This window comes from Pungitius pungitius, chromosome 16 (assembly GCF_949316345.1).
Source record: "Pungitius pungitius chromosome 16, fPunPun2.1, whole genome shotgun sequence".
Lineage (NCBI taxonomy): Eukaryota > Metazoa > Chordata > Actinopteri > Perciformes > Gasterosteidae > Pungitius > Pungitius pungitius.
The window spans coordinates 7,875,251-7,899,549 of NC_084915.1; the positions used below are offsets into that span (position 1 = coordinate 7,875,251).

Genomic DNA, 24,299 nt, shown 5'->3' on the forward strand with positions numbered 1-24,299 from the left:
GATAATTGAACTTGTTTACATATCCTTTGGGAAATCAGCCGAGCTACAGAATACACCAGAGGAGAGCAGGAAAAGAGCAGCGCGTCAGAGTGTATGACTGAAAATCTTTATTTTTAGCCAGTTCGCTAGTGTCATAGGTTTGATCCATAAAAGATCTCTGCGTGTGTGAAGCCATATGTGCCATTTTTCCATGTTTTGTGTGTGTGTGTGTGCGTGCATGCGTGCGTGTGCGTGCATGTGCGTGTTCGAGCATGCATGTGACTGTGAGTGACGCACCCAAGTGCATGTGCAACCTGAGATTCAGGTGGTGATGCGGGCGGGTGTGAAAATACGTGAGTAGAATTTGTTACCACGGCAACAGGCATTCAGTGAGTCGGTGCAATGGAATGGCTGGTGCAGTTCTATTAGTGAGAAGCAGTTTCCATAGCGACTCAACATCGCAGCTGCCTATGTAAGAGTTTGTGTGTGTGTGTGTGTGTGTGTGTGTGTGTGTGTGTGTCTGTGTGTATGAATCCTGCGTGAATTTCAGTGTTAATTAGCGTACCTCACTATATTTGAATTTTAACTTTATAATATTTCAAAAATGTTTATCCTTGTGTTTTTTTGGTGTGAACCTCCCATCCATTTCTCTACCCCCATCAGTTCTCTCACACTGCCCTATTTTCATCTCTCTACTGTCGCCGTCTTACTCCCCTTTATCTCTCTCTCTCTCTCTCTCTCTCTCTCTCTCTCTCTCTCTCCCTCTCTCCCCACCGTCTCTGAGTACCGAAGCTCATCAGGGGTAAACAGATGCTGTGGCTGTTATTTATGTTTCCACTTGGTCTGGCTTTCATACAAATTATCCACAGGCCTTGGACAGTACAGACGCTCAGCCTAACTGGGCTGCACTAGCAACTCGCAGCCTTATCCACGCTCAAACACTCAGACCGTACCACGGACGCTGCAAAGTGGAGGGGGGGGGGGGGTTAAGGAGATGTGAGGGGGATGGAGGAGGAGATGGGCATACAGGCTAACGGAATGAACCATAGCAACACACTGATGGCCGCAAAGACACCAATAACAGAGACGGCATCAGAACTGGCTGCACCATTTGCTCCACACACAGAGGGGAACAGGGGTTCTGGAATGTACCATTACAACACAGGACTGTGGAAAACCGACATCGCAGGATGAAGTATGAAGGATAAGCTCCCTTGGGCTGGCATAAAATAGTTTTTGTAAACCTAAAGGCAGTACATTGAAAATGTTTCCATCTTGCTATTTGTTTGGTTCAAGTGAATCATTGTAGCAGGTTAGAAAAAGCTGCATATGAATCGAATGAGTTGAATCTGCAGTAATTCTAAAGTTGCCTGTGGAAAATCTGTTCAAACGTGTTTGTGGGTGGGGGGGGGGGGGTTTCTACCAAAGAATGAATGAAAATAATGAACACCATTTGTATGTATTGTGCAGATATTCGGGACCGTCGTAAGAAGCCAGTGATGCTGTTCATCCACGGAGGCTCCTACATGGAGGGCTCAGGGAACTTGTTTGATGGCAGCGTCCTTGCTGCCTATGGAAATGTCATTGTGGTCACCATGAACTATCGGCTCGGCGTGCTCGGTAAGTCTGGTGTGCCACACAACCTTCAGGCCCTATCGGGGTCAGCTTCTGATGCAACTGTTTGACGTGTGTCATCTCACCCGTGTGTCCGAGAGCTGACGCCCATACAAAATATGTACTTGAGAATCCCATTAATACCATTCATTTGCAAGTGCTTGTAGTCCAAATACTGTAGGTGTTATATTGTCTTACTCTAAACTATATCACAATATATGAATGTCAGTTTACATTTGTAATGGCGTTTACTGTATTGCTATTTGATTTCTTTACATAAAGAATGCCAATCATATTGAATGTTTTTAGCAGAGTTGACACACAGCAAAAAGAACATGTAACATGTATGGAAAAAGCAGACATTATGTACAAAAGACATATAAATGGTAAGTATCCCGAGGGAGTTAATGTATAAGATAATGTCCCATCAAATGAAAACAATAGAATTTGCTAAAGCAGATGCCAATGTTTTACGGGTATTATCTTTTTTTACAAATATTTTTATGGGTGCACAAGCAAAAATATTTATTTCAAATTTGAATGATAAATGCTATGTTTTTTCCCTTCCTCCATATGACAAATGATGTGTCAATCATATACTATAAAACTCTTGTGATACAAGAATGTCTAAAATTACCGTACTTTATAAATGGGTTGTAGTGTAAATGTTGGATATTATTGCATAATAGAAATGATTAACACTTGAAATTGTTCAGCATGAAAGGCTGTGTGTGTATTTGACAGTGTGTAGCTGATAGGTTGCTGCACTTCATGGTCAAAGTAAGTAAGCTAGAAAGTACGCTGTGATAGATTTACCGGAGTCTGGATGCATATGTTAGTCCTGAGCACAAATTAAATGTAAATACAAGCAGTGATATTTCCTATTAGTTTCATGAATATGCACGTCATCTATAGCGTTTTTCTGTCATCATCACCAAAATGAATTAATATATTCTGCACAGAGAAGAAGAGGAGAAGGAGGTTGGCAGCAAAAAATGTGCAGATCACTTGCAAAAATCAAATGTTTTATGCTCCATGTGTGTGATAGTTTAACTAAAAATGTAATTTGGTTACTTATTTTCGGGAATGAGCATGATGCCTTTGTGACATGACACACTGGCATCTTCAACATTTGACCCAACTGCAACCTCTAAATGAAGTATTTATTTAATCCATTGTTTCATGTGAATTATCCTGACGAGCTTTAAGGGTTCTGGTGAAGTATAGCTGAAGTTGAATACACACCAGATGTTACAGCCTACATGCATGCTGGGACTTAGAAACCTCTTTATGGACAAAAACAGTTTTTGTTCCTGCAGCTCCTTGGTCTTTTCACAATGTTTTTTTCTGTGCCTTTTTTTAACCAATAAATGAATTGTTTTAGTGTGCAACAGCAGGAAAACCTGCCATGTTCAGACCCACTATACAGCGTACTTCAGAGACCACCCCACCCACTTTATGCCTTCGGTGTCCCTAAAAACAAAAAAGTGTGTTTGTTGCTTTCAGTGTATTCTTTGTGTCCATTCTGTTGGAGCTTTGCAGTGCTTGCATGGCCTGTGACTATGGACTGAGCTGTGTGTGTGTGTGTGTGTGTGTGTGTGTGTGTGTGTGTGTGTGTGTGTGTGTGTGTGTGTGTGTGTGTGTGTGCGACAGTGTGCACCCAACCCTTGTGGTGCACGATATCAGTGGAGTCAAGTATTTACCGTCAACTTGTGGAGGTGTTTGCACACAGACTATCTGACGCTGGCATTTCGATTGCCAGGTTGGGTAATCAGATATTGTTTATTGCATCACGCCTGTTTCAACATACAAGAATAATGATAAACAGAGAAATGGGAGTAGTTCAGGATGCCGTCCAAGAGCAGCAGAGAGATTTGACAAAGGGTAACATGATCGTGAGCGTTATTGAGAGGGCTATTTGAGAGGGGACGAGGACAAACTGAGAGTTAGGGACAAGAGGACCTGCAGTGTTATCCAGCTCCATTTCAGCTTGTTATGAGGGTTTTTATACAAATCCTTACTGCTAACAAATTGGGCATGAGATTTATTTTTTCATTTGCAAAGCAGGTTTGTTGAATATTGTATTTAAATTACACTCTGAATGACTCCTTTCTGGTGTAGCGTTGTGTACAGATAACACAACTCTATTCATCGTCTATTTAGATCGACGTTGTGTCAGTGATTCATGTTGGAGATGTTTGAAGTTCATGCTCACGCATTGAACATTGTGTCTATTGCCCTAAACTTCCACACACTATCATTACAATGCAAACATACAAATCACATACATGTAAATGTGCAGAGCGCTCCTGCCGAATGATAATGAGGGAGGACGCAGTGTCCTTGATTCCTTAACATTGTTTATCATTTTGGAATGTGGGAAAATGTGTGCTCTCCCAATCTCACTTTCAGAAATGCTTTAAATGGCGTACTGCACTAAGGCGATTATCATAGCGTGTGTGTTTGTAGCATAAACACATATCTTCATGTACATGTAACAGTGTGTAAGTGTGTCTCTGCGTGCGTGCGTGTGTGTGTGTGTGTGTGTGTGTGTGTGCTACTTGGTTGCGTGCCGTGCGTAAAATATATGTATGAATAATGCACCGTGCCTCTACATTTTTAATAGCCCTCCTCTCTGAAGGAGACACTGAGTTTGAGTCAAAGTGAGAAACACAAGCATGCCGTATTTTTAATAGTTTTATGTCCTAATCTTTAGTATTATCCTGTACTTACACACACAGGAGCTTACATATGCCAACCTCATTTCATACAATGCCTACGCCTTTAAGAGAGCGATAGGGAGTCAGGAATAAGGGAAGAAGTGAGAGCAGGGAATAAAGACAGATGAGCGAGAGAGAATCCTAGAGAGACAGTGAGGGAAAAGGAAACAGAAGGGGGAGATGGGAACAGTCTAAAAATAAACCGTCAGAAATGCTTTTTAAAATCTGCAGTGATGCAAAGTATTCATTGAAATGAACGCTAGTGCAGTGTGACCCCAGCACCCTTCCATAGGGTTTATTGCCATTTGCTTTCACCCCGGTACGACACATACACATGTAACTTTCCAGTAAATATACTTTTCTCATTAATTAGTGATACGCCCTGTCGTTGAGTGAAATGGCAGAATGAGAAGAAAATGTCTGCTGCACACAGCTTGGTTCAGAGGTTTGGTGACAGTTGAATATTCCAGATTGCACCTCGGCTCACCTTCTCCTGCCTTCCTCCTGCTCCAGGCCCAGAGAGCCGTCTGATTAGTGTTGCACAGCCATCTGTTCAGACTAATTAACTAATTAACTAATTAATGAACTCTGGGGAAAGGCCCACCGTCGTGGGCCTTTGAGTGCGAGGGCATTTTTCACCTCAGGAAGAGAAATGAAACGTTTCTCTACCCATTTCCAGCTTTTTACCATTTATTTGTAAATACCACCATATTAAATAGCGATAGCTTTTTCACTGAGTAAAAAGAATGTTATATATAATCAAAACAAAATAATTGTCCTGTCATTTTTCTAAAAAGTTTTCATGTTTTTTCCATGGTAACACTTAAATAGAATAATACTGGTGGTTTATTTAATTAGTGCCTATTGATTGGATTTTGTGACCACTTGTTTACAACAAGCTATAAACACTTTAATATTATCACCTATCACCTAAAATGAGTGAATGCATTCATCCATCAAACACTGACCAAAAGTGATATTCATTTGAGAGGCATTTGTTCACTTAAAAAATGAAAATGTACTTAATCTCTTTTTACCTCTGATTTGGTCTCCTCTGACTTCTAAAGGAAATATCTGATAAAAATGCTCCACTGAGCTCAGCAGCTGCTTGGACAAGAACAGTGGGACCAGATACTGGCTGGAAACCAAAACAATCAGCTGAAAGATAGTGAATGGATCCATAAAACTAGGCAGAACTACAGAGCGTTGGGAGGATTCTGGTGATGACTCTGTGGAATCCTCGTTCACATCACATCCAGTGTTGTTATAAACATATTGATTAGAGCAGCAGAAAGCAATCTAGAATTATATTTATATAAAATGGGTGTACATTTGAGTGTGTTAAGTGTCATGTTAATTCCTAATGTGCCTAATAATATTACCCCTCAGTTGTTATCCAGAGTGAATGTTCTCTATAATTCTGAGCACTTTACGTGGGCATAAAATTGGGAGCATATCTGTTGGCCATCAACGGCTCTCAACATGGCAACGCCTGAGCCGGCGACTCGTGGCTAACAAGTACAATCTACAGCAAACACGCTGATAGAGCTGAGTGTCTAGCTGTAAATGTGGGAGGGCGGCGAAGAACGGAAGCTACGAGCTAACCAAGTGGCCACTTTGAGATGCACCAACATGCACTAAAAGCAAGTGCAACCGGCCGGCTGTGTCAACAGAGGAGATGCTCGGATTACAGCACCCAGAGGAGTTATTATCTGCTCTGCATCTTCATGTAGCAAGGAGTTGTCTGTAGCATTCTGAACATAACAGAAAAGAGCTAAAGATGTAGTGTATTTTGGTAGTTGTACTCTGTCGAGATGGTTTCAATGGATCAATGAATTGAAAATGATGATCCACAAAAACACCATTAAACACAATTTAATCTGTTAATCAATTTGATTTAGGTATATTTTATACGCTAATGCACATGAACCAAGTTGTTGGCACAAGTAACATCAAACAGTATCCACAAGTGCTACTTGTGATCCTTGGGTAGGATTTCAAATTGTGTTGCCCGTTGTTCTCAAAAACATGCCTTTAAATAAGAAGTGAACATTATTTTTAGCAGACACACATTTTGCTGTTAATACATTTCAGCCTCCTGCCTTCCCACGACTCTGCTGTCACTAAATACAAATGAAACACTCCTCCCACTCCCTGCACAGAGCCTCAATCTTCCCACACTGTAAGCAATGGTTAAGTTTCTCCACAATTTGCCTACAGTTCACAACTAGGATGACAGCATCCGTGTCAATCTGATTGTGACTATAGGTTCAGGTGCATGATTGGGAGCGCATTATACTTTTGCTTTACAATCTGGTCCTCGTGTGATTGGGATTGTGTAGAGTGCAATGGGAGAGTGTGATGAATGTGATGGTAACATTGTGTGTGTTCAAAGCTTCAGAACAGAGCCGTTGCTTCCCCAATGCAGGAAAAGTTCACATTGAGCAGTAATGACTCATATGTACCTTAAGTGAAACTGACACCAATCTGCCTCCCAGGCCGGCAGCCAGCTGCACAGCTGGACCAATAAAGTACACGAAAAATCATTAATGCAGTTACTGTAGTCACACACGATGCTTGACATGTTACACACGCATGTGACACGGTGCCAAAGTAACAGAATCAAACTCAAACGGTAGTACCTAAAACATCGACTATACCTAGGGATATAGAAAAATGGACACTTTTCTGAGAGAGATTGCTGGTCAGTGATTATTTGACATACCTTTGATGATGCCAATTGGCCAACATTTGAAACAAATTCAGGAAATAGAAATGGTCAATACACTGCTCTCTGGAAAAGCCTTAACATGACTCATCAACATCTTGTTTAGCAGATATCCATATAAAAATAAAAGCTATTGCATAATATATATATATATATATATATATATATACTGTATATATATATATCCATAAGAAAATAGCTATATGTCTGTATCATTAGCTTTGTCTTTAAAAGTTTGGTTGGTTAAAACAAGGCTCTGTTTACAAAAGGTTTTGATTCACGCTGAATGATTTTTATCAGTAATAAGTTATCTCTGAAACTAAACTTTCTTTGAAAAGCTTCAAAAATGCATTTTTTAAGCCTGAAGTTAGAAGCATTGCTTTTCAAATTTGCATGACGGCTTGGTTTTACTACACAGCTTGCCACCATTTGAATGGACCTTTGAGAATAACATGTAGTGAGATAAGTAAGGCAATGACATTGGAAGCCTATGGGCAGTGTGGTGAACTGACATTGGTCCAGCAGGAGAAAGCTTAATTACAGCATAACTTCATTTTTGGTTTTGGTTGATGTACAGAGTGATACGTAATTAAAATGGACCTGCCAGCTGTTCTTGAGCTTTCAGCGCCAACAACGAGATTTAACATAGTTGTGTATAAGTATTGTTGATCCAGGTGCAGAAGGGGAAGTAGAGCAGCAGATAATTCCATCAAAGAAGGGTTTGCTAGCAATGTCTCAGCCTTTTAGTCCAGCACGACACAAAAATGTTAGTGATAATCGCCATGTTTTTGGAAGGATATACACACTGTCTATTATAACTCACACTATGTTTTTCCCATAATCTCTTCTGCTCATTTTTCTGCTCATGTTGTGTCAATGCCCTTTACAGGATTTACCAACTTGTATCAGACTCCATCCTTTGATTGACAGAAGAACCTTTGAAAAGCTTTCAAAACATGACGTAAAGTTATCAGAGTAAAGTACAGACGGTGCAGATAACTTCATGCATGCTTACTTTCGCAGACACGGTAGATAGTCCCCAAGGTTGCCAACTGACACTGAATAATCAAATCCACTTCATTTCAATCATTGTTGCAGATTCTTTACTCTGTAGTTTGCAGGAGACAGCCCCCATCTGCTCAGGTTTTTATTCCCTTTTTTGTATTAGTGCCTCAACTTTTGCTTGATTCATGTTGTGACTCACATGTTTGAGTAACGAGTGAGACAGGAACATGAAAAGCATATTTGTTTTCTCTCTTTAATCATATTTTCTGTGTATAAAAATGCAGATTCCATATAAAAAACCCTCATTCCTCTCACTTTTTACACCTCTAATCGTCGACTGTGTGACGTCACAGACAAAATACATAATGTGTCCTTTAATATATTTCTTTCATCTTTCTCTCATTTACAATCTGACAGTAGCTTTGGCCAACATTCAGTTCAATACCTGATTTGACCATCCCAACGCCTCGCTTTCGTCTATTCTTTTTTTTCATCACATTTTTTTCAGTGACTGCGATCATTCTGTTCAGACCTGAAAACTTTTCTACAGAATGCACCCGTCAAACAGTCCAAAGGATGACAGCTCTTCAGCTGTGGACTTTTTTTTTGTGATCGATGCAGATCTTCGTTCTCAGTGCTGAGATGGACAACAGAGGACTCACTGAAACAAGCTTTTCAATGTAGGACATGAAATGCGCAAAAGACTGAAAATATCCTCTTGAAGTTGTGCTGCTGACCCTTTTTTTGCGTGACACACCTTCCTTTTTGAAAGAAAATCTTTCTGACCCGTGTCTTTATAGTAATACATCTTCCTGTTGAAGATGCAATACAATATCAATAAGGCATAATGGCTTTTACCATGACTCATCTCATCAGCGTACATTAGAGGAACACTAAGTGCTCCTACCATGTATTTTGTATTCAGTGGTATTGTGCATTATGCTCTCATGATTTCATTAGATGCGCTTTTTTGAAAGATTTTTCTAAATATGACAGGAAAGATATATGAGCCAAGGCAGCAGTTATTATCACATAGATCTTGACTTTTTGTAGGACACTGGGTGATACCGTACTGTTTTAAATTTACCTGCTTCTTTTACTCACCACTGACTCCGTTTTCTTTCATCCATTCATTTCTTTACTTAGAGGTTGATGACTCTCCCCTCAGCTCCTTGGCTGTTACCTAAAGCAAGTGTTGAATATGCATGAGTTCAGCCTCATAAACTGCTGCTATCAGCGCTAAAGTCCGTAGGAAGCCCAGCTCAGCAGATGGAGGCGGAGAGTGGGGATCGGAGAGAAAACTTACTGTAAGAGAAAGGGAAGAAGAGGGAACGTGTTTGACTTCTCCTCAGTGGCAAACTCTTTACCAAATTCCCTTTTGTTTGTGAAGAAAGCGACAGGAGGCGCTAGCCCAAGCTAGCATGCTAATTTATACACTCAACTGTTTGTGCATAAACTTTGATTTTGTGTTCATGTGGGATGTATGCAGTTAATATTTAAGTTCTTGAATGTGTGTGTGTGTGTGCGGTTCTGCAAATGTCTGTCCATGTCATTTTGCCTAAAGCTCTCTGGACAGTTGCCAGGCAACTATGGCAGGCCGCTCAGCACTCGGCAGGGCAGCCATGGAGCAACACTTGCGCGTGCCTATGGTTTTGATATGTGGCATAGGTACCACATCAGAGACACATCAGGTGTCCAAGCATAGTACCACTATACAAAGGTACAGGACGCTGGCCCAGTAGAAAAGCACAGAACAGTAATATTACCTGCAGATTTATTTTTAGGCTCAAATCGTTTTATAAAATGTCCTTGGCCCAAACAGGTGACAAGGATGAACCTTAATCATGTCTCTGTCTTTCACAGGCTGGTATTCATAAGAAAACTATCCAAATTTAACAGTGAATACCAAATAACAAATCATTTGGATGACACTCACATCATAAATAACCCAGGTAAATCCACAGTAGTGTAAGTACAGTGAAGAGTGTGGAATGACACATTTGTGTCTCACTAATTGATGAAGAAAGGTCAGTTTGGTAAGTTATCATTACCATCATCATCCCTTAAATTATAGTCACTTACAATAAGTGTGTTCTTCAACACACTTATGCCATCTTTCATTGTGTGCTCCCTGAACTGGACTCTATGGCAGTTTTTTTTTATTTAAATACAAGTAAACTGAATTATAAAGACTTATTATAGCAGTATTAACCAAAACACTACAATGTGGCCTTATCCCTATAGATAGATCATAACTAACAGAGTGTATGAGGACACACTGACCATGAAGCTAGGACCTTTTCTGTGTAAACTAGATGATATAAATATCCCTGCATAACAAATGATTTGCTCATCAACGTGCTCATTCAGGCGACATGTGGTTGTACTGCGTAGAACTTGATGGAAATAATATTGTCTGCCCTCTTGGTTTAAAATAACGAATTGATCCTGCCACATACTGTCTAACTTCACATAGCGGTTAATGTGTGAACTAGTCTAGTGAATGACTGATGCCATTTGAACGCCATTCAAGCTCTGCTCATGTATTTGAACCGGCACAAAAGAATGTTACTATAATGTTTTGAGATACTGAGATGAGTAGGTAGATAGTTTTTATTTTCCTTTTTCACTGTGTCCAACGCCAACAACCTCTAATCTGACAATTACACAGTTTTAGTGAAATCCTTTTAGATGTTTTCTGAATTCTGTAGTCATCCAAACCGTCAAAATTGTTAAAAGCTCCGTTTTGTTTGGGGCAAATTCCCATTTGTGTGTCTGGGCCTTTGTGCGTGTGAGCTATTTTGTTCATTTTATTTGGTCTTGTTGTGGGTGTGCACCTACTGTGTAAATACAAGTCCTGGAAGTAGGTGAAACATGGCTTCTGTTGCTCGCCTCCTCTCTCTGCTGACACGTTCTCTTAACCGCGTTGTACTTCAAGCGTGGGTATTAAAAATGAGTAATTTGGCAAGCTCTCTGTGTGAAATCTCCTCAGACTTGAAATGAGTTGGAGGCTGAGAAGTTCCTGAAATGACAGGAGGCCATCTTTTGTTTATGTGGAATCATTTATCTCTTAATATTGAATAAATGCAAAGCATTCTTTTTTTTCCTGTATACCTGCCCTGTTTCTCTTACTGCACATAATCAGTAGTTTCCTTTCTCTTTTCCTGCCCTTTGTTTGATCTAATTTACCCTGCAGGGTTTCTGAGCACAGGGGACCAGTCTGCTAAGGGGAACTATGGCTTGTTGGACCAGATCCAGGCCCTGCGCTGGCTCAATGAAAACATTGGCCACTTTGGAGGAGACCCAGAAAGAATCACCATCTTTGGCTCGGGAGCCGGTGCCGCTTGTGTGAACCTTCTCATCCTCTCCCACCACTCCGAGGGTAAGGTTCTTTTCTTGTCATTGTCCCATCAGTAGTCGTATACCCCGCTGAAAGGGGATTAACATTTCAGGACAGTGTGGGTAGTGTATTTCTTCACAGAGCATGATAGCAATTTCAATGAACAGCCTAAACCTACATTTTTTTTAGTGTTTATTAAATAGTATTTACCCAAGTGAGGGGAGGCAATATTCTTTCTTTTTTTTATCTTCTCCAAAAAAACTAATCTTTTCTAGATAGGGCAACATGAAAAGATACAATATATTTACAGCATATAACTATAAACTTATTAACTTGACTGTGGACAGAAGCCGCTGGCGCAAAATCTGATTTGAATTTAAGATTTAGGATTTTCTATTTCATTCATATACTGTATATGAACACAAAAGCAAGGGACTCACGTTTTTAAAATAACAGCATATCTGGGTAGTATTTCTATTTACAGAACGTCACAGCCGCATGGTGAAGGAAAAACAGACAAAAGCATAAAAGTCAAGACGATATTGTTTATACATAGTCACAAGTAAACAATGAATAGAGATTATGTTAGTTTGTAAAATGCCTTTCTCACACTGTACACAAGTCATATTTTTTCACATTGTCGGTTCTCAAGGGGAAAACACACATGTCTTTTCATTTAGATGTCTTATTCCTTTGAGCGTTCACAATCTCTTCTGGCTAACAACGTTTTTTATATTGCAAACTCTGATCAACTTATTCGGTTTCACATTTTAAAATGAATACAAATAAGTCTTAAGTCTAATAAACCATGACCTGTCCACAAGGCAACCCCTGGTACACCACTGAAGTATGCTACTTATAAGGACTGTACTGCACTTCCTTTGCTTTTGAATGGCAGATGTTTAAAATACCCAGCAGATGTTTGATCATTTTTTCTCTAATGTGAGTAGGTTTCAGGAGGTGAATGCCACTTTATATTTTACCAAGAATTCAAATTATGTTATTACTGAAATGTTAACCTTAAATAACTGACCTTGAACAGACGAAATAAAAAAAATACTTAACTGTACACATTGATGAGATTATTGCAATCCTGTGCGTGTGCCTGGAAAAAGACCATTCTTTTTGTCAGATATAATTCAGGCGGACGTGCAAAAGCATTTCAATTATTGGGTAGTATCGGCCAAGTTGTTAAATGTTTTCAATTGGCCAGCTAATGTTGGCCGTAGTGCGTGCTGTCCATATACAAAGATTGATAGTTCACGTGCACTCGTGTTCAGATTGGATGGTGGGTGCTGGCAGAAGGTGGATTTAAAACATATCTAGTGTCATTAACATTTATGGCACCTTCATTGGCCCATTTGTTTCCCTACTACAAAATCCCCTTAAGAATCAGATATATCTTTCTCTGTTCCGTGGTTAATGTTGTAATAATTTGCATAATCACCATGGTACGTTTCTGCTTTTGTGAGCTTTTGGTTGTGTGACAAATGATGAACGTTGAATATCCATTTTATAACTATGCGTTGTTTGCGGCAAAAAGTGTCTTCCAATCCCTTTCTAAGTGTGGCAGTAACGCCACAGAAAAGTAAAGTTGGTGGGTAAGTAGTGTGTGTGTGTGTGTGTGTGCGTGTGCGTGTGTTCGTGCATGTAGAGCAGAGATGAGATGAGGGGTAGAGCTTGGGCTGCAGCTGAGAGGCTTCTTAATTGATTTCACAGGGAGAGGAGCGGGGGTGGGGCACATGCAGAATATGGGGGGGCTTAATTATTAATGACAGAATCTGCAGATAAAACTGAGGGACAGCAAGCCGCTTTACATAACAGCGCAGCGGTGCAACAGTGCGAGCCGTTTTCTTATTGCTGTGTCTTAAATTACCACCGTCACTCCGCAGGAGAAACGTATTTTTTGTGCCACTGTGAAAAGCAGTGGTATTTCTACTTCATGTTGTTGCCTATGTATTACTCTACAATGTCTCCTCCTCCTACATATGCATTATTGAGCACACCCACTGGAAGGCCTTGAAGGCGCCATCAGTTGCTAGCAAAAGTGTGTCAGAGAGAAAGAACGCTGAGAGAATAAGGTTTTCTGTTGAAGCCATATCTCCTTCATATGGTCCTTCTCTCTGCAGGCCTGTTCCAGAGGGCCATCGCTCAGAGTGGATCAGCCATCTCCAGCTGGGCGGTCAACTACCGGCCGACTATGTACACCAAGATCCTGGCAAAGAAGGTCGGCTGCACTCTAGGGGACATGGCTGACTTGGTGGAATGCCTGAGGAGGAAGAGTTTCCGGGAGCTGGTGGATCAAGACATCCAGCCTGCACGCTACCACATCGCCTTCGGGCCTGTGGTTGACGGGGACGTGGTGCCTGATGACCCTGAGATCCTCATGCAGCAGGTCAGAGCTGATCTGATCGTTTCCTGCCGTTCGGTGTTCCCGCTGCGTTCTTTGCTGTCGCGTCATGCTGTGTGTGCTTTGTTGTGACAACAGGGCGAGTTCCTGAACTACGACATATTGCTGGGTGTCAACCAGGGAGAGGGCCTGAAGTTTGTGGATGACAGTGAAGGAGAAGACGGAATATCAGCAGCCTCCTTCGACTACACCATCTCCAACTTTGTGGACAATCTATATGGATACCCTGATGGTCAGACCGTCCTATTTTACCAAAAAAAGAAATATATATATATATATATGTTCAGCCTTTCGGTCAGGCACTTCCCCGTTTGAATCCACTGTGCCAATCGGTGTACAGATATTTGACTGGTGGAGTACCATCAGGTGATACGATTTACAACACGTGTGATTGGTCGGTGTATTTCCCAGACCTAAAGGCTAGAAAAGCTGTACCGGTTCAAATAGAAATGTACTAATTCGCAAATATCGGTTACAGGTCCAGGGTCCTTTAACGCTGTATACTCATACTCATTTTTATTTCTTTCAAGGTAAAGACATCCTGAGGGAAACCATAAAGTTCATGTACACGGACTGGGCCGACAGAGACAACAGTGACATGCGCAGGAAGACCCTCTTGGCTCTGTTCACGGACCATCAGTGGGTGGCCCCGGCTGTCGCTACTGCCAAACTGCACGCTGAGTTCCAGTCGCCCGTCTATTTCTACACCTTCCACCACCACTGTCAGACGGAGGCGAGGCCAGAGTGGGCAGACGCAGCCCATGGAGACGAGATCCCCTATGTGTTTGGGATTCCCATGGTGGGAGCCACTGACCTGTTTCCCTGTAACTTCTCAAAGAACGATGTAATGCTGAGTGCTGTCGTCATGACATACTGGACCAATTTTGCCAAGACAGGGTTAGTATGTTAATTACTCTCTGCTATCAAGTGCATTTATCAAATTAAGGGTTTGGGCAGTACACAGTTTGCACAGTACACGCACAAGCTAATATGTAACACAATGGTTGAAGTTTGAAACTGATTGATACCAGTGGAGTCCCACTTGTGAGTGACTAGAGAATTATTCGAGTTTAGTTTTGATTTGGAGTTATTCTCTTCTGGATGTTTGCAAAGTCAACATATGGGTTGGGACTGAGCGGCGTAAAACTTTGTCATGGGTAATAATTCTCAATGAAGTGTTTTTTGTTTTGTTTTATTCTTCTATATCGCTCCTCCAGGGATCCTAACCTGCCAGTTCCTCAGGACACCACCTTCATCCACACCAAGCCCAACCGCTTTGAGGAGGTCATCTGGACCAAGTTCAGCTCCAAAGACAAGCAGTACCTGCATATCGGCCTGAAGCCTCGTGTGAGAGACAACTACCGAGCCAACAAGGTGGCCTTCTGGCTGGAGCTGGTCCCACATCTTCACAGCCTCCACAAGGAAATCATTAGCTCCATCACGACGCGCCTGCCGCCCGGAGGCACCAACCGCTGGAAGGGCCCCCCCAGCCCCGGCACCCGCTCCACGCGCCATCCCGTGATCTCCACCTACGCGCCCGATCCTGAGCCCTACGGTTCAGAGAGGCCGCGCTTCTCTCCCTTCCCCGACGAGAAGAGGGACTACTCCACCGAGCTGAGCGTGACGGTGGCTGTGGGCGCCTCGCTGCTTTTCCTGAACATGCTGGCCTTCGCCGCGCTTTACTACAAGCGGGACAAGCGCCACGAACTCATGCAGAGGCGCCACCGCCGGCTGTCCCCGCAGCGCGTCACGACGATGGGCATGGGCGTCGGCATGGGCGTGGTGGGGTCCCCGCCGCACAACGACCTGGCGCTGAGTCAGGAGGAGGAGCTGATGTCGCTGCAGATGAAGCAGCAGAGAGTGGAGCTGGAACACGGCACCCCCCTCCCGTCCCGCGGCGTCCACGGCGACCTGGAGCCCCTGCGGCCTCCGGTGTGCCCTCCCGACTACACGCTGGCCCTGCGACGTGCGCCCGAGGACGTGCCGCTGATGACAGCCAACACCATCACCATGATCCCCAGCACCATCAGCAGCATGCAGCCCCTGCACCCCTTCAACACGTATCCCCCCGTGCCGGCCCCCTCCACCACACCTGTCCCCAGCCACAGCAACAATGCCCTGCCACACCAACACTCCACCACCCGTGTATAGGACCAGGCACAACCTCCGCCCCGCCACTCTGAGCATACAGAGACGCACCACACGAACGAACCCCGCTCTCACCCACCTATATTCTTCTTTACTATATCGTTGTCTTTTCTCATTAAGCCCTCAAATAAAGCTGCAGTTTGTAAGATTTTAAGCAGTGAAATACCTCTAAAATGTAATTATATTTCTAGGGGGAGTTGTTTAAAGAGCTCCTTTGCCAAAAGCTTGTCATCGTTAGTGCATACTGCTTTGCTCCGCCCCCCCCCCCCCCCTCCCCCCCTTGTCAACGCTCTTTCAATATCTCGCGCCTAGGTGAGCCATCACACGCAGCTTTAAGCTTGTAGCTGTCTCTAAAAGAGGTATCCAGCTGATCACAATCAGTCAGACATCGTATGTGTGGCTCAGTTGTTTTGCACACGTGTTGTTGTGTCAGTGTAAAACCATGTTTGACACAGGAAACATGTATTCACTTCCATCTATTAAGTCTAGCGATGATACAGAAGTGAGCAGCTCTGAGTGAAGCGACATACGTCCCAACAAGCTGCCTGACATGAGTGATTTCTTGAAACTTACAAATTGCAGCTTTAAAGGCCCAATCTGGAACTGGAATTTGGCACCCTGCGTCACACACCATGTCCCAACAGCTGTCTCTGTGTTCTGAATTTTGGAGACTTTCGAGGCGCGTGAAATGTATTGACAGCACTGGAACTACAAGACAGTGCTGTTCGACGTTCAAATAAGAATTTGTCATCGAAAACTTTATATCTCGTGTTTACAAATTGATGCGCCTGTTTTCAGGCTCTTACAAGACCCCGAATGCCGCCATTACTTAAAATCTGCAAACTCACCAATGCTGCTTTCGAACGTTTCCAGATTGGGCCTTCGACTGTAGGGCGGTACAGGAAATTACCGGATCCTACTCAGTCTGTGGGACGCGACCTGGAATCCAGGCCGCCCATTAGAACTCGCTGCATCTCCGCCACACAGGCTCTAATCATGTCCATTACTTTATTTGTTTCTCACTCATTGCCTCTCTGTCTGTATCCCCATCTCAGCCCATTTAACGGCTCTGCTCTTTTCGCTGCCACGTTCTTTTTCTCTCTCTCTGCATCTGCCCTTGTAGCTCTTTTTATTAAACCACTGGCATAATCCGTTTCCATCTCCACTTCTCTCCTCTGTCTCGCAATCAATTCTAGACTCTTTTTTCCTTTTGGAGTCTTTTATACAAAAACACAAATGTAAATGTTGTATTGTTAATAAATTGTAAGGATATGAATGAAAAAAAAGATATTCTGATATCTCGTTTTTACCAGCATTCTTGGTGCCAAGTACTGTGATAAAGTTCCTCTTTCACTGGCGTCCAGTGGACCACCTGGAGAGGTCCAAACTGACTGTATCTTACAAAAAGAATTACCATCATAAAAAGTGCCAACCCCCTTCATCTTTCTTTTGGATCCACACACTTCTTCTTTTTTTGTATTACACTCAATGTTGCACTGTGGCTGGTTTCTTCTTTAAAGGGAAATCAGATTCAATATTTTTGGAAAAAAAAAGAATATAAAGTTTTATTAACTACTTTGCTGTCTAGGATACTTGCATGATGTTTTCTTTTTCATAAAGAGTGTGGACGGACAAGTTTGTTTGTCATTTTGATGATTTGCCTTGTTCTTCATCATTTTTCATTTTATTTTGAAAAACCTTTTCATTTTCTATTTTAATATCAGCTGCACTTTGTGGTACTTCAGAAAAGTATTAAAGTATTAAGAGATGAATATTGTGTAAAACTATGATTATAACAAGGGAGTAAATATTTCCTATATTTGATTTGTTTCATTTCCTAACACTGAGGCTGTCCTAAAACTATCAGAAAGACTGATGAAAGCCGTTCTTCTTTCCTCCCTCTTTTGCTCTGTTTTGCTCTTTGAACTTTCAAGTTTGAAGTCCCTGTCTCTACGATCTCCCCTGAAGATAGCACTCTTTTACTTTACGGCAACAAAAAAAAAGATACAACTACGTTACATGAATAGTCTCTATAAGGTTTTTGTCTGCGACTGACATTGACCACATGCTTCAAAGACTGCTTGATAACTTTTTTTTTTTTCGTCTGCTCTTACGTTGTTTCACGACTCTCCCTTCTGCAAGTCGGGAGAGAGGATAAGATATATTTATGACGGTCCAAAGGTGAGAAAGCCTCGTACGCGCGTTCCACATCTTTTCGCACAACTGAACACAAAGGACGGGTTGCACTCTGGACAATTCTGAAGAAAAAGAAAGAAAGAAAAAAAAACAGTGACATTAGGACATCACTGGACAAATGGCGACAGTGGTTCAATGGCGACGAGGAAACGGTGTCAATGCACAGAGGATGCATTCGAAAAAACCTGATTTAAAAAAAAAAAAGATAAATCTCTAATGACAGACTGTACTCATGCACCATATATCACCAAAGCAAGGCGAGTGGGATCAATTCCTCCCTCCTTGTTAGGTTCTGTATCCTGTCTGCATAGGATAACAACACTTTGGAGCCAGACTGCCATCCCCTCTCACACGAGGACAAGAGAACATAAACCAACACCTGAAACAAACTGTACATTTTATAAGTGTAAGAGAACCAACTGGAATTTGTAAATATTATGTTTGTCGTTTGGTTTGAATGATTGGCAGAATATTTTCTTTGTGGCAACAGGTGCAAGTTTTGGTGACTTCCATGATTTTAGCCCTCACGTCTACGTTTGATTCTCCTTTATTTCCGAGCTCTCGGGGGGCCAAATGCCAAATGGTCGTGGGCACGTGAATACATCCGTTTTTTTTTTTTAACTCCTAGCATGGTTGAGGTCAACATGAACACGAAAAGGAATGCTTACGGCTCAGGTTGGCCTAGATATAGTGGTGATAAAAATGTTCTTACTGCATATATAACATACTCACTTGGCACTATTCCATCAATCATGAAGGCAGCTTTGGAGTGAAATGTGTCGTTTCGTTGGTTAAAAAGCCCAAAACCGCTGCAAATAACTCCATGAAGGATGCGGAAGGGGAAAAAAAATTGATAGGGCGGATGTCCTCTAAACAGACCACCAATCAAGGAATTTTACTTTTGATACTGTTGGATTTAATCGCTAGTGTCTCACATTGTTTTGAGCATTGTGAATGCAGTATAACATGTAATTGGGAAGTTGTGAAACGCTTTGTACTCTTTTTGTCTTTTTTCAGAGTCCGATCATGGTGGTCTTTTTGTCTGCACATGGTGTTCACGTGATTATTGACCCAGCTGTTTGATGTGAGTTCGAGTTGCCCACTCTTCAAAAAACAGCATTACAAAGACATTTGTTGTTGTGTTTTCTTTTGTTTTGTTCTTAAAATAAGCCCTTCGACAGCCAACCGATACCCGAAGCACACTCACCAAGTTTACGTGTTTACACTACAGTTAAGATGTTGGCATAAGGTAAGGAAGAAAATATGAAAAAAAAAGAATAAAAAGGCATTTCAAGGATTCAGGTATGTTCTTATTACATCATTTTGTGCCGGAATGGTAAAGTGGGAGGCTTGCACCTGTTTGTCTGTTTCCTTTAGTCTGATTCAGTAACCTGCTTGAAGCTCAAGATACTGCGAGGGAGCATAATGACCAGAAGGAGTTGAAAGAATTAAAGTTAATATTTCTATTTCAAATAGAGGCTATTACACACTGTATGTTGTGTATCTGAACTGGACAACATTAAAATACATTCTTAAACAAATGCTTTGCAATCATTTTTGTCAGGGGTGCAACATTAAAGCTGCAATACGCTTTTTAGCCACGTGGGAGCAGAAGAAATCCACTACTGCACAATCCGGAGCACCTGTTCATGTTCTTACATAACTAACCTGTTAGCTTGTTTGAGCAAGGAGATACGCAAAAAACTTTAGAGTGCAAACAGACGACTCAGAGAGAAAAATGACATTGTTCTTTCGTTGGGCTCGCTGCTATTTGGAACTGTCTCACACCAGCTGGCATTTGCGATAAAGCCTTCGGTTGAACTCCCGAATCGTGCAGTAAATGTCTATGCAATGAATTTGCCTTGAGTCTGTCACTGTGAGTAATTCACATTTACATTACATTGATTAAAAATGTTCAAAACATTTAAGATTTTTATTAATATATATATATTTTATATATATATTTTTTGTTTAGCATTTCTTTTAAAGGATAAAAGCCATGTGGCTGTCCAGGGAGAGGGCCCTGGTAGTGGTAGTCTGAGTAAAGGTCATATTAGCCAGCGTTCAATGTTTAGCTACTGTATCCACCTCAGCTCAGCAACTCGTGATTTCATTTTCTGAATCCACACAAACCGAGTTCTGACTTTCATTCCATGAGTACTTCAAGTCATCCAGGGATTTGAATTCCAAGCCTAAAATAACATCACCCGTTTTATAAAGGGAACTGTGTCTAATCTGTGTTTATTCAGCTGTTCTATACAAAACTCACTACAATGGCAAATATACTGACTGACGCACTGGTGCTGCTGGATGTGTGCTAATGTACCGCTTTCCATCCATTCAAGCTATGATGTGGAAATAGCTCTTTATCGCAACAGATACATTTACTTCCGAGTTATTTACACATGTAGACCACATTGCAGCCCATTGAACATTTCCAAGGTCACAGTTTCTGCTCCAATCAGCGGTGGGGGATTCATGTACAACAATTAACTTACAGGAGGAAGGGAAAATGCCCAAAATGGATCATCTATAAGTTTACAATCCATCCATTACATTTTTATTCCCCATAGTTTTTCAAATTGTCTGAATAATCAGCCTTGAATTATGACTGCAATAAGACGCGTCGTTAGACCCTGCATTGTCTAATTTGATTATAGTTGATGTGTACTGTATAAATCCAAATGCTCTCTCTTATAACAGATTCATCACGAATAGATTGCACCAAAGTTTGGATGACCGATGTTAAAGGTAATGGCACAGCGTTTTTCTTTTGCTCCACCCAGATGATTTACTAACACTCCTGTAAGCAGTGATCACAGGAAACACTTTCCCTCTGCCACTAGGTGGCAGTGTGCGACTATGTGTGCAGAAAAGGCCTGCTGCATCAGAAAATGACTGCCTCCATCCCGAAGGAAGCAGAATAAAGTAGCTTAAAAAGCATCTTTCTCTATTGCTCAAAAAAAGTTAAGAAGATATCTGAAGCATCAAATTAAACCAAGGAAAAAAACGTGATGATGCGATATCTACTGAGGCAACTTTTTTTTATATAGGATACCCAAAGACTATTTGAAGTTTGTTGGTCATGTTGGTCGTTTAAAACCTAAAGTCTGCGGCAAAAAAAATGAAATCCAAATAAATTTGTATAGATGATCAAACATTCAAACGTATATGCATAAGAGTATGATGAAGAAAAGCTATTTACAGCTTTACTTTATTTAATCAATAATTTTTAATAGATGAAAAATAACAAATCACAAGTCACAGACCAGTAAATAAAGATATATGATTTATTGAGCCAATTTACATAACCTTTAACTCATCCGTAAATTAAATAACCTTCTTCCAACAAAGCAGTTCTCCTTTTTAAAAAAAGGAGATATAAACAGAACAGAAAGCTTTTAAAGAAAAACTAACTCTGTTTTCCCAAATAATAACTGAACTGCGAGATAAATTAAAATAACAGAGAGTTATGACTATAGCCTATTTTATGTTTTTCCAATCCTCCTTAGTACAAATTACCATTATCCCCATTCACTCAAAGGTGTATTAGCCAAACCATCACGTACGCTTGAAGCTTTCAGATGGTGTGTTGGAGATATAGAGGGAGGGGTGATGGAGAAATGCAGTTATCATAGAATAGCTGAAGGTTCTGGTCAACATCTAAATGACTCCTCAGGAACATCTCGAGTTCCTGGACCGGCATCTCGTTCACGCTGTTTCCCTCTTTGGCGTTTTTGGCCAAGACTGCGTAGGTCGGGAAGCGGATGCGCACGTTGTGTGGTGCGTTGCGGTCATATTCGGTGCAGCAGTAGGCGGACCACACGTCTTCGGGGATGGCCACGCGGTCCTGGTTGTTTCTGCGGATCATGTTGCCTCTGGTGGTCACGCCGGTCACGATGTAGGCCGTGCCGCGGCAGAAGTTGTTGAGGCGGACGCGGATCCGCTCCTCGTACTCGCGCCAAGGCCCGATGTTGAACTCGCGGATCTCCGGGACCACGTTGGTGAGGGTGTAGGTGGCGGCGCGGTCGTGTGGGGTGGACTGGTGCTGGTCCGGGTTCAGGTGACCTCTCTCATACAGGACCACGTCCGAGTAGTCATCCAGCACCGCCTGGCTGTCCTCAAACTTCATGTGCAGGTAGCCGGTGGGGAAGGGCTGCATGTTTCCGTTACCATCGACCTCTGCCAGCTTGAAAGACACAGAGCACAGACTTGGACCTAGACACACTTTAATGACGCGCTACAACACATGGAGTTCTCTTTGGGCTCTTGGGATAAACAGTAAGATAGTGATTTATTTTGGAGAGGGTTTTCAAACGCAAACTTGAACTATCATTCAAAGACAAGTATCTGACCTGGGGCTCGAACATCCAAGGGTAGTCCACCCGTCTGTCTCCTTCTGTCTTCTTGAAGGTATAAGCGGAGTAAACTGGAATCCTCTTCTGGGGGTCGTACAGGGTCACAAAGCGAGGTCGGTCCATGTACCTCTGACAGATCCTCTTCAGCTTGGTGTCAGTGAACCCCCGCGGCGGTGTCCCCATATACAGGGAGTCCTTGCACCGCTCGATGTGATTAAAATCTTGAACAACGGTTGCCGACATCAGAGGCAAAAGACAAGCCAGCAAGGGAACAAAAGCTGATGGCGGTAACATGTTCATGGCGAAAAACGTCTCCTCAGTCGCACCTGCTGGGGCATCTGGAAAGGAATGACCCAGAGCATATGGAGTTATGGTTATGGCCAATCAGATATGCAAAGCTAGTAGAGAAAGTGGGTGTGGGTGTGCAGTTCCTCGCTCTGACCAACAATTTCAATATTATTCTGCCTGCTCTTTTTGAAAGTAAAGCTACTGTAACAGACCCATGGATCCATTCAGGTTAAGTCCATCCTCTCCATGGGCATTTAAACTCAATGAAAGGATTGTCTCTATAAGTCCTTAATGAGGTTTTGCTCTCACCTTTGAGATAGCCATTACATTTTATTCAGGTGCGATCAAATGTTGAGCCGCCAGGTTACTGGATAATTGATTGGGGTGTATTAAATGTCACAGTTTTACAGTTTGTCATTATTTCACATTTATAGTACATCTAGAAATTCAAAGCCAGCACACCTGTTGTGAACACATTGTGAAGGCCGGATTTGAAACAAACACGTCATTTCCAAAACTACCAGCCAAAATGACTTTGCATTGTAAAAAACATTTTGGCCGTGCAAGTACAATTCACTCTCAAAGAGCTAGGTGATGACATTGAAAAAGGCCATTCATGGACGTGCAATCAACGGCATGGTAAAATGCAAAAGTCTCTAATCTGTCTCAGTGATGAACAAAAGGCCTTCAGTGACCGGTTTGTTTTAGAGCTACTATGCAACTGAGCGTAAGAGATGGAGATAAAGCATGGAAGTTTAACAGCGACCAAGAGCGTACCAGTTCAAAAGCAATAATTCTTTTTTTAGATAACCCAGAACTCCGTAGAAGCAGAAGAAACTCGATCTGCCATGAGGAAGAACCAGCATTTAATTGCAAATGGTTCAATGTTCTGCTAAAACATTTGCTTGAGTTATTCTGGCAGCTTACTGTGTTCAGAGCAAGTGATCCATCTGAAATCATCTTCCTGCTTGGACACATTATGTTCGTTATTTAACTGCGGCATTGCAAGGGACACGTGCATGTTTTTAATCACTCCATTAAAGGCTATGCCATGTAGTGTTTGCGTCCACCATCCCATAAAAGGAGGGTCGCCGAATTGACCCACTCATTAACCCCCGTGTCCTGTCAGTGGCCCTAAGGAGGATCATCTTCTTTCATTCAGTGAAAGGAGTGTGGAGTAGCCAACACGGAAGTAGTACAAGTAATAACAAGCAAAAAGAGAATACAATGTGATGCACATCGATGGCTGGAGTATCTGGTGCTCGACTAAAGCTACTGGCCTCTTCTCAAGCCGGTTTTATGCAAATGACGAGTGTTTGTCGGATTAGCTGCAGCAACAATCCTTCACTGCCCTAATAAGTCAATTTGAGTGACTGTGTGTGGTCATTCATCGGGGGACCAGCTTGCCTCTCTGATCTAATCCCGAGTTATGACAATCATAACTTATGTAGCAGGGGCTGGTGATGCAGTTATGTGAACAGACATTTCTCAGCTGTTAGCATTTTAACCCATT

General features: G+C 42.1%; 2 protein-coding genes across 2 annotated transcripts in view; one reads left to right on the forward strand and one right to left on the reverse strand.

Annotated features, from left to right (window-relative positions):
* The window catches only part of nlgn2b (neuroligin 2b), a 45,541-nt gene extending 25,860 nt beyond the window's left edge, over positions 1 to 19,681 (forward strand). Inside the window, exons 4-9 of the mRNA XM_037467060.2 lie at positions 1,450 to 1,599; positions 11,243 to 11,428; positions 13,516 to 13,781; positions 13,875 to 14,028; positions 14,327 to 14,693; positions 15,014 to 19,681. Of these exons, the coding sequence (XP_037322957.1) occupies positions 1,450 to 1,599; positions 11,243 to 11,428; positions 13,516 to 13,781; positions 13,875 to 14,028; positions 14,327 to 14,693; positions 15,014 to 15,947 (2,057 nt within the window). The 3' untranslated portion in view covers positions 15,948 to 19,681. The remainder of the gene's footprint in view (positions 1 to 1,449; positions 1,600 to 11,242; positions 11,429 to 13,515; positions 13,782 to 13,874; positions 14,029 to 14,326; positions 14,694 to 15,013) is intronic.
* Positions 19,682 to 21,443: 1,762 nt separating this feature from the next.
* On the reverse strand, positions 21,444 to 22,824 carry LOC119215580 (endonuclease domain-containing 1 protein). Its single transcript, XM_037467838.2, has 2 exons — positions 22,496 to 22,824; positions 21,444 to 22,329 (listed from the first exon to the last, which is right to left on the reverse strand). Exons 1-2 carry the CDS (start codon positions 22,796 to 22,798, stop codon positions 21,721 to 21,723), a joined length of 912 nt encoding a protein of 303 aa, XP_037323735.1. The 5' UTR covers positions 22,799 to 22,824; the 3' UTR covers positions 21,444 to 21,720.
* Positions 22,825 to 24,299: the final 1,475 nt, after the last annotated feature.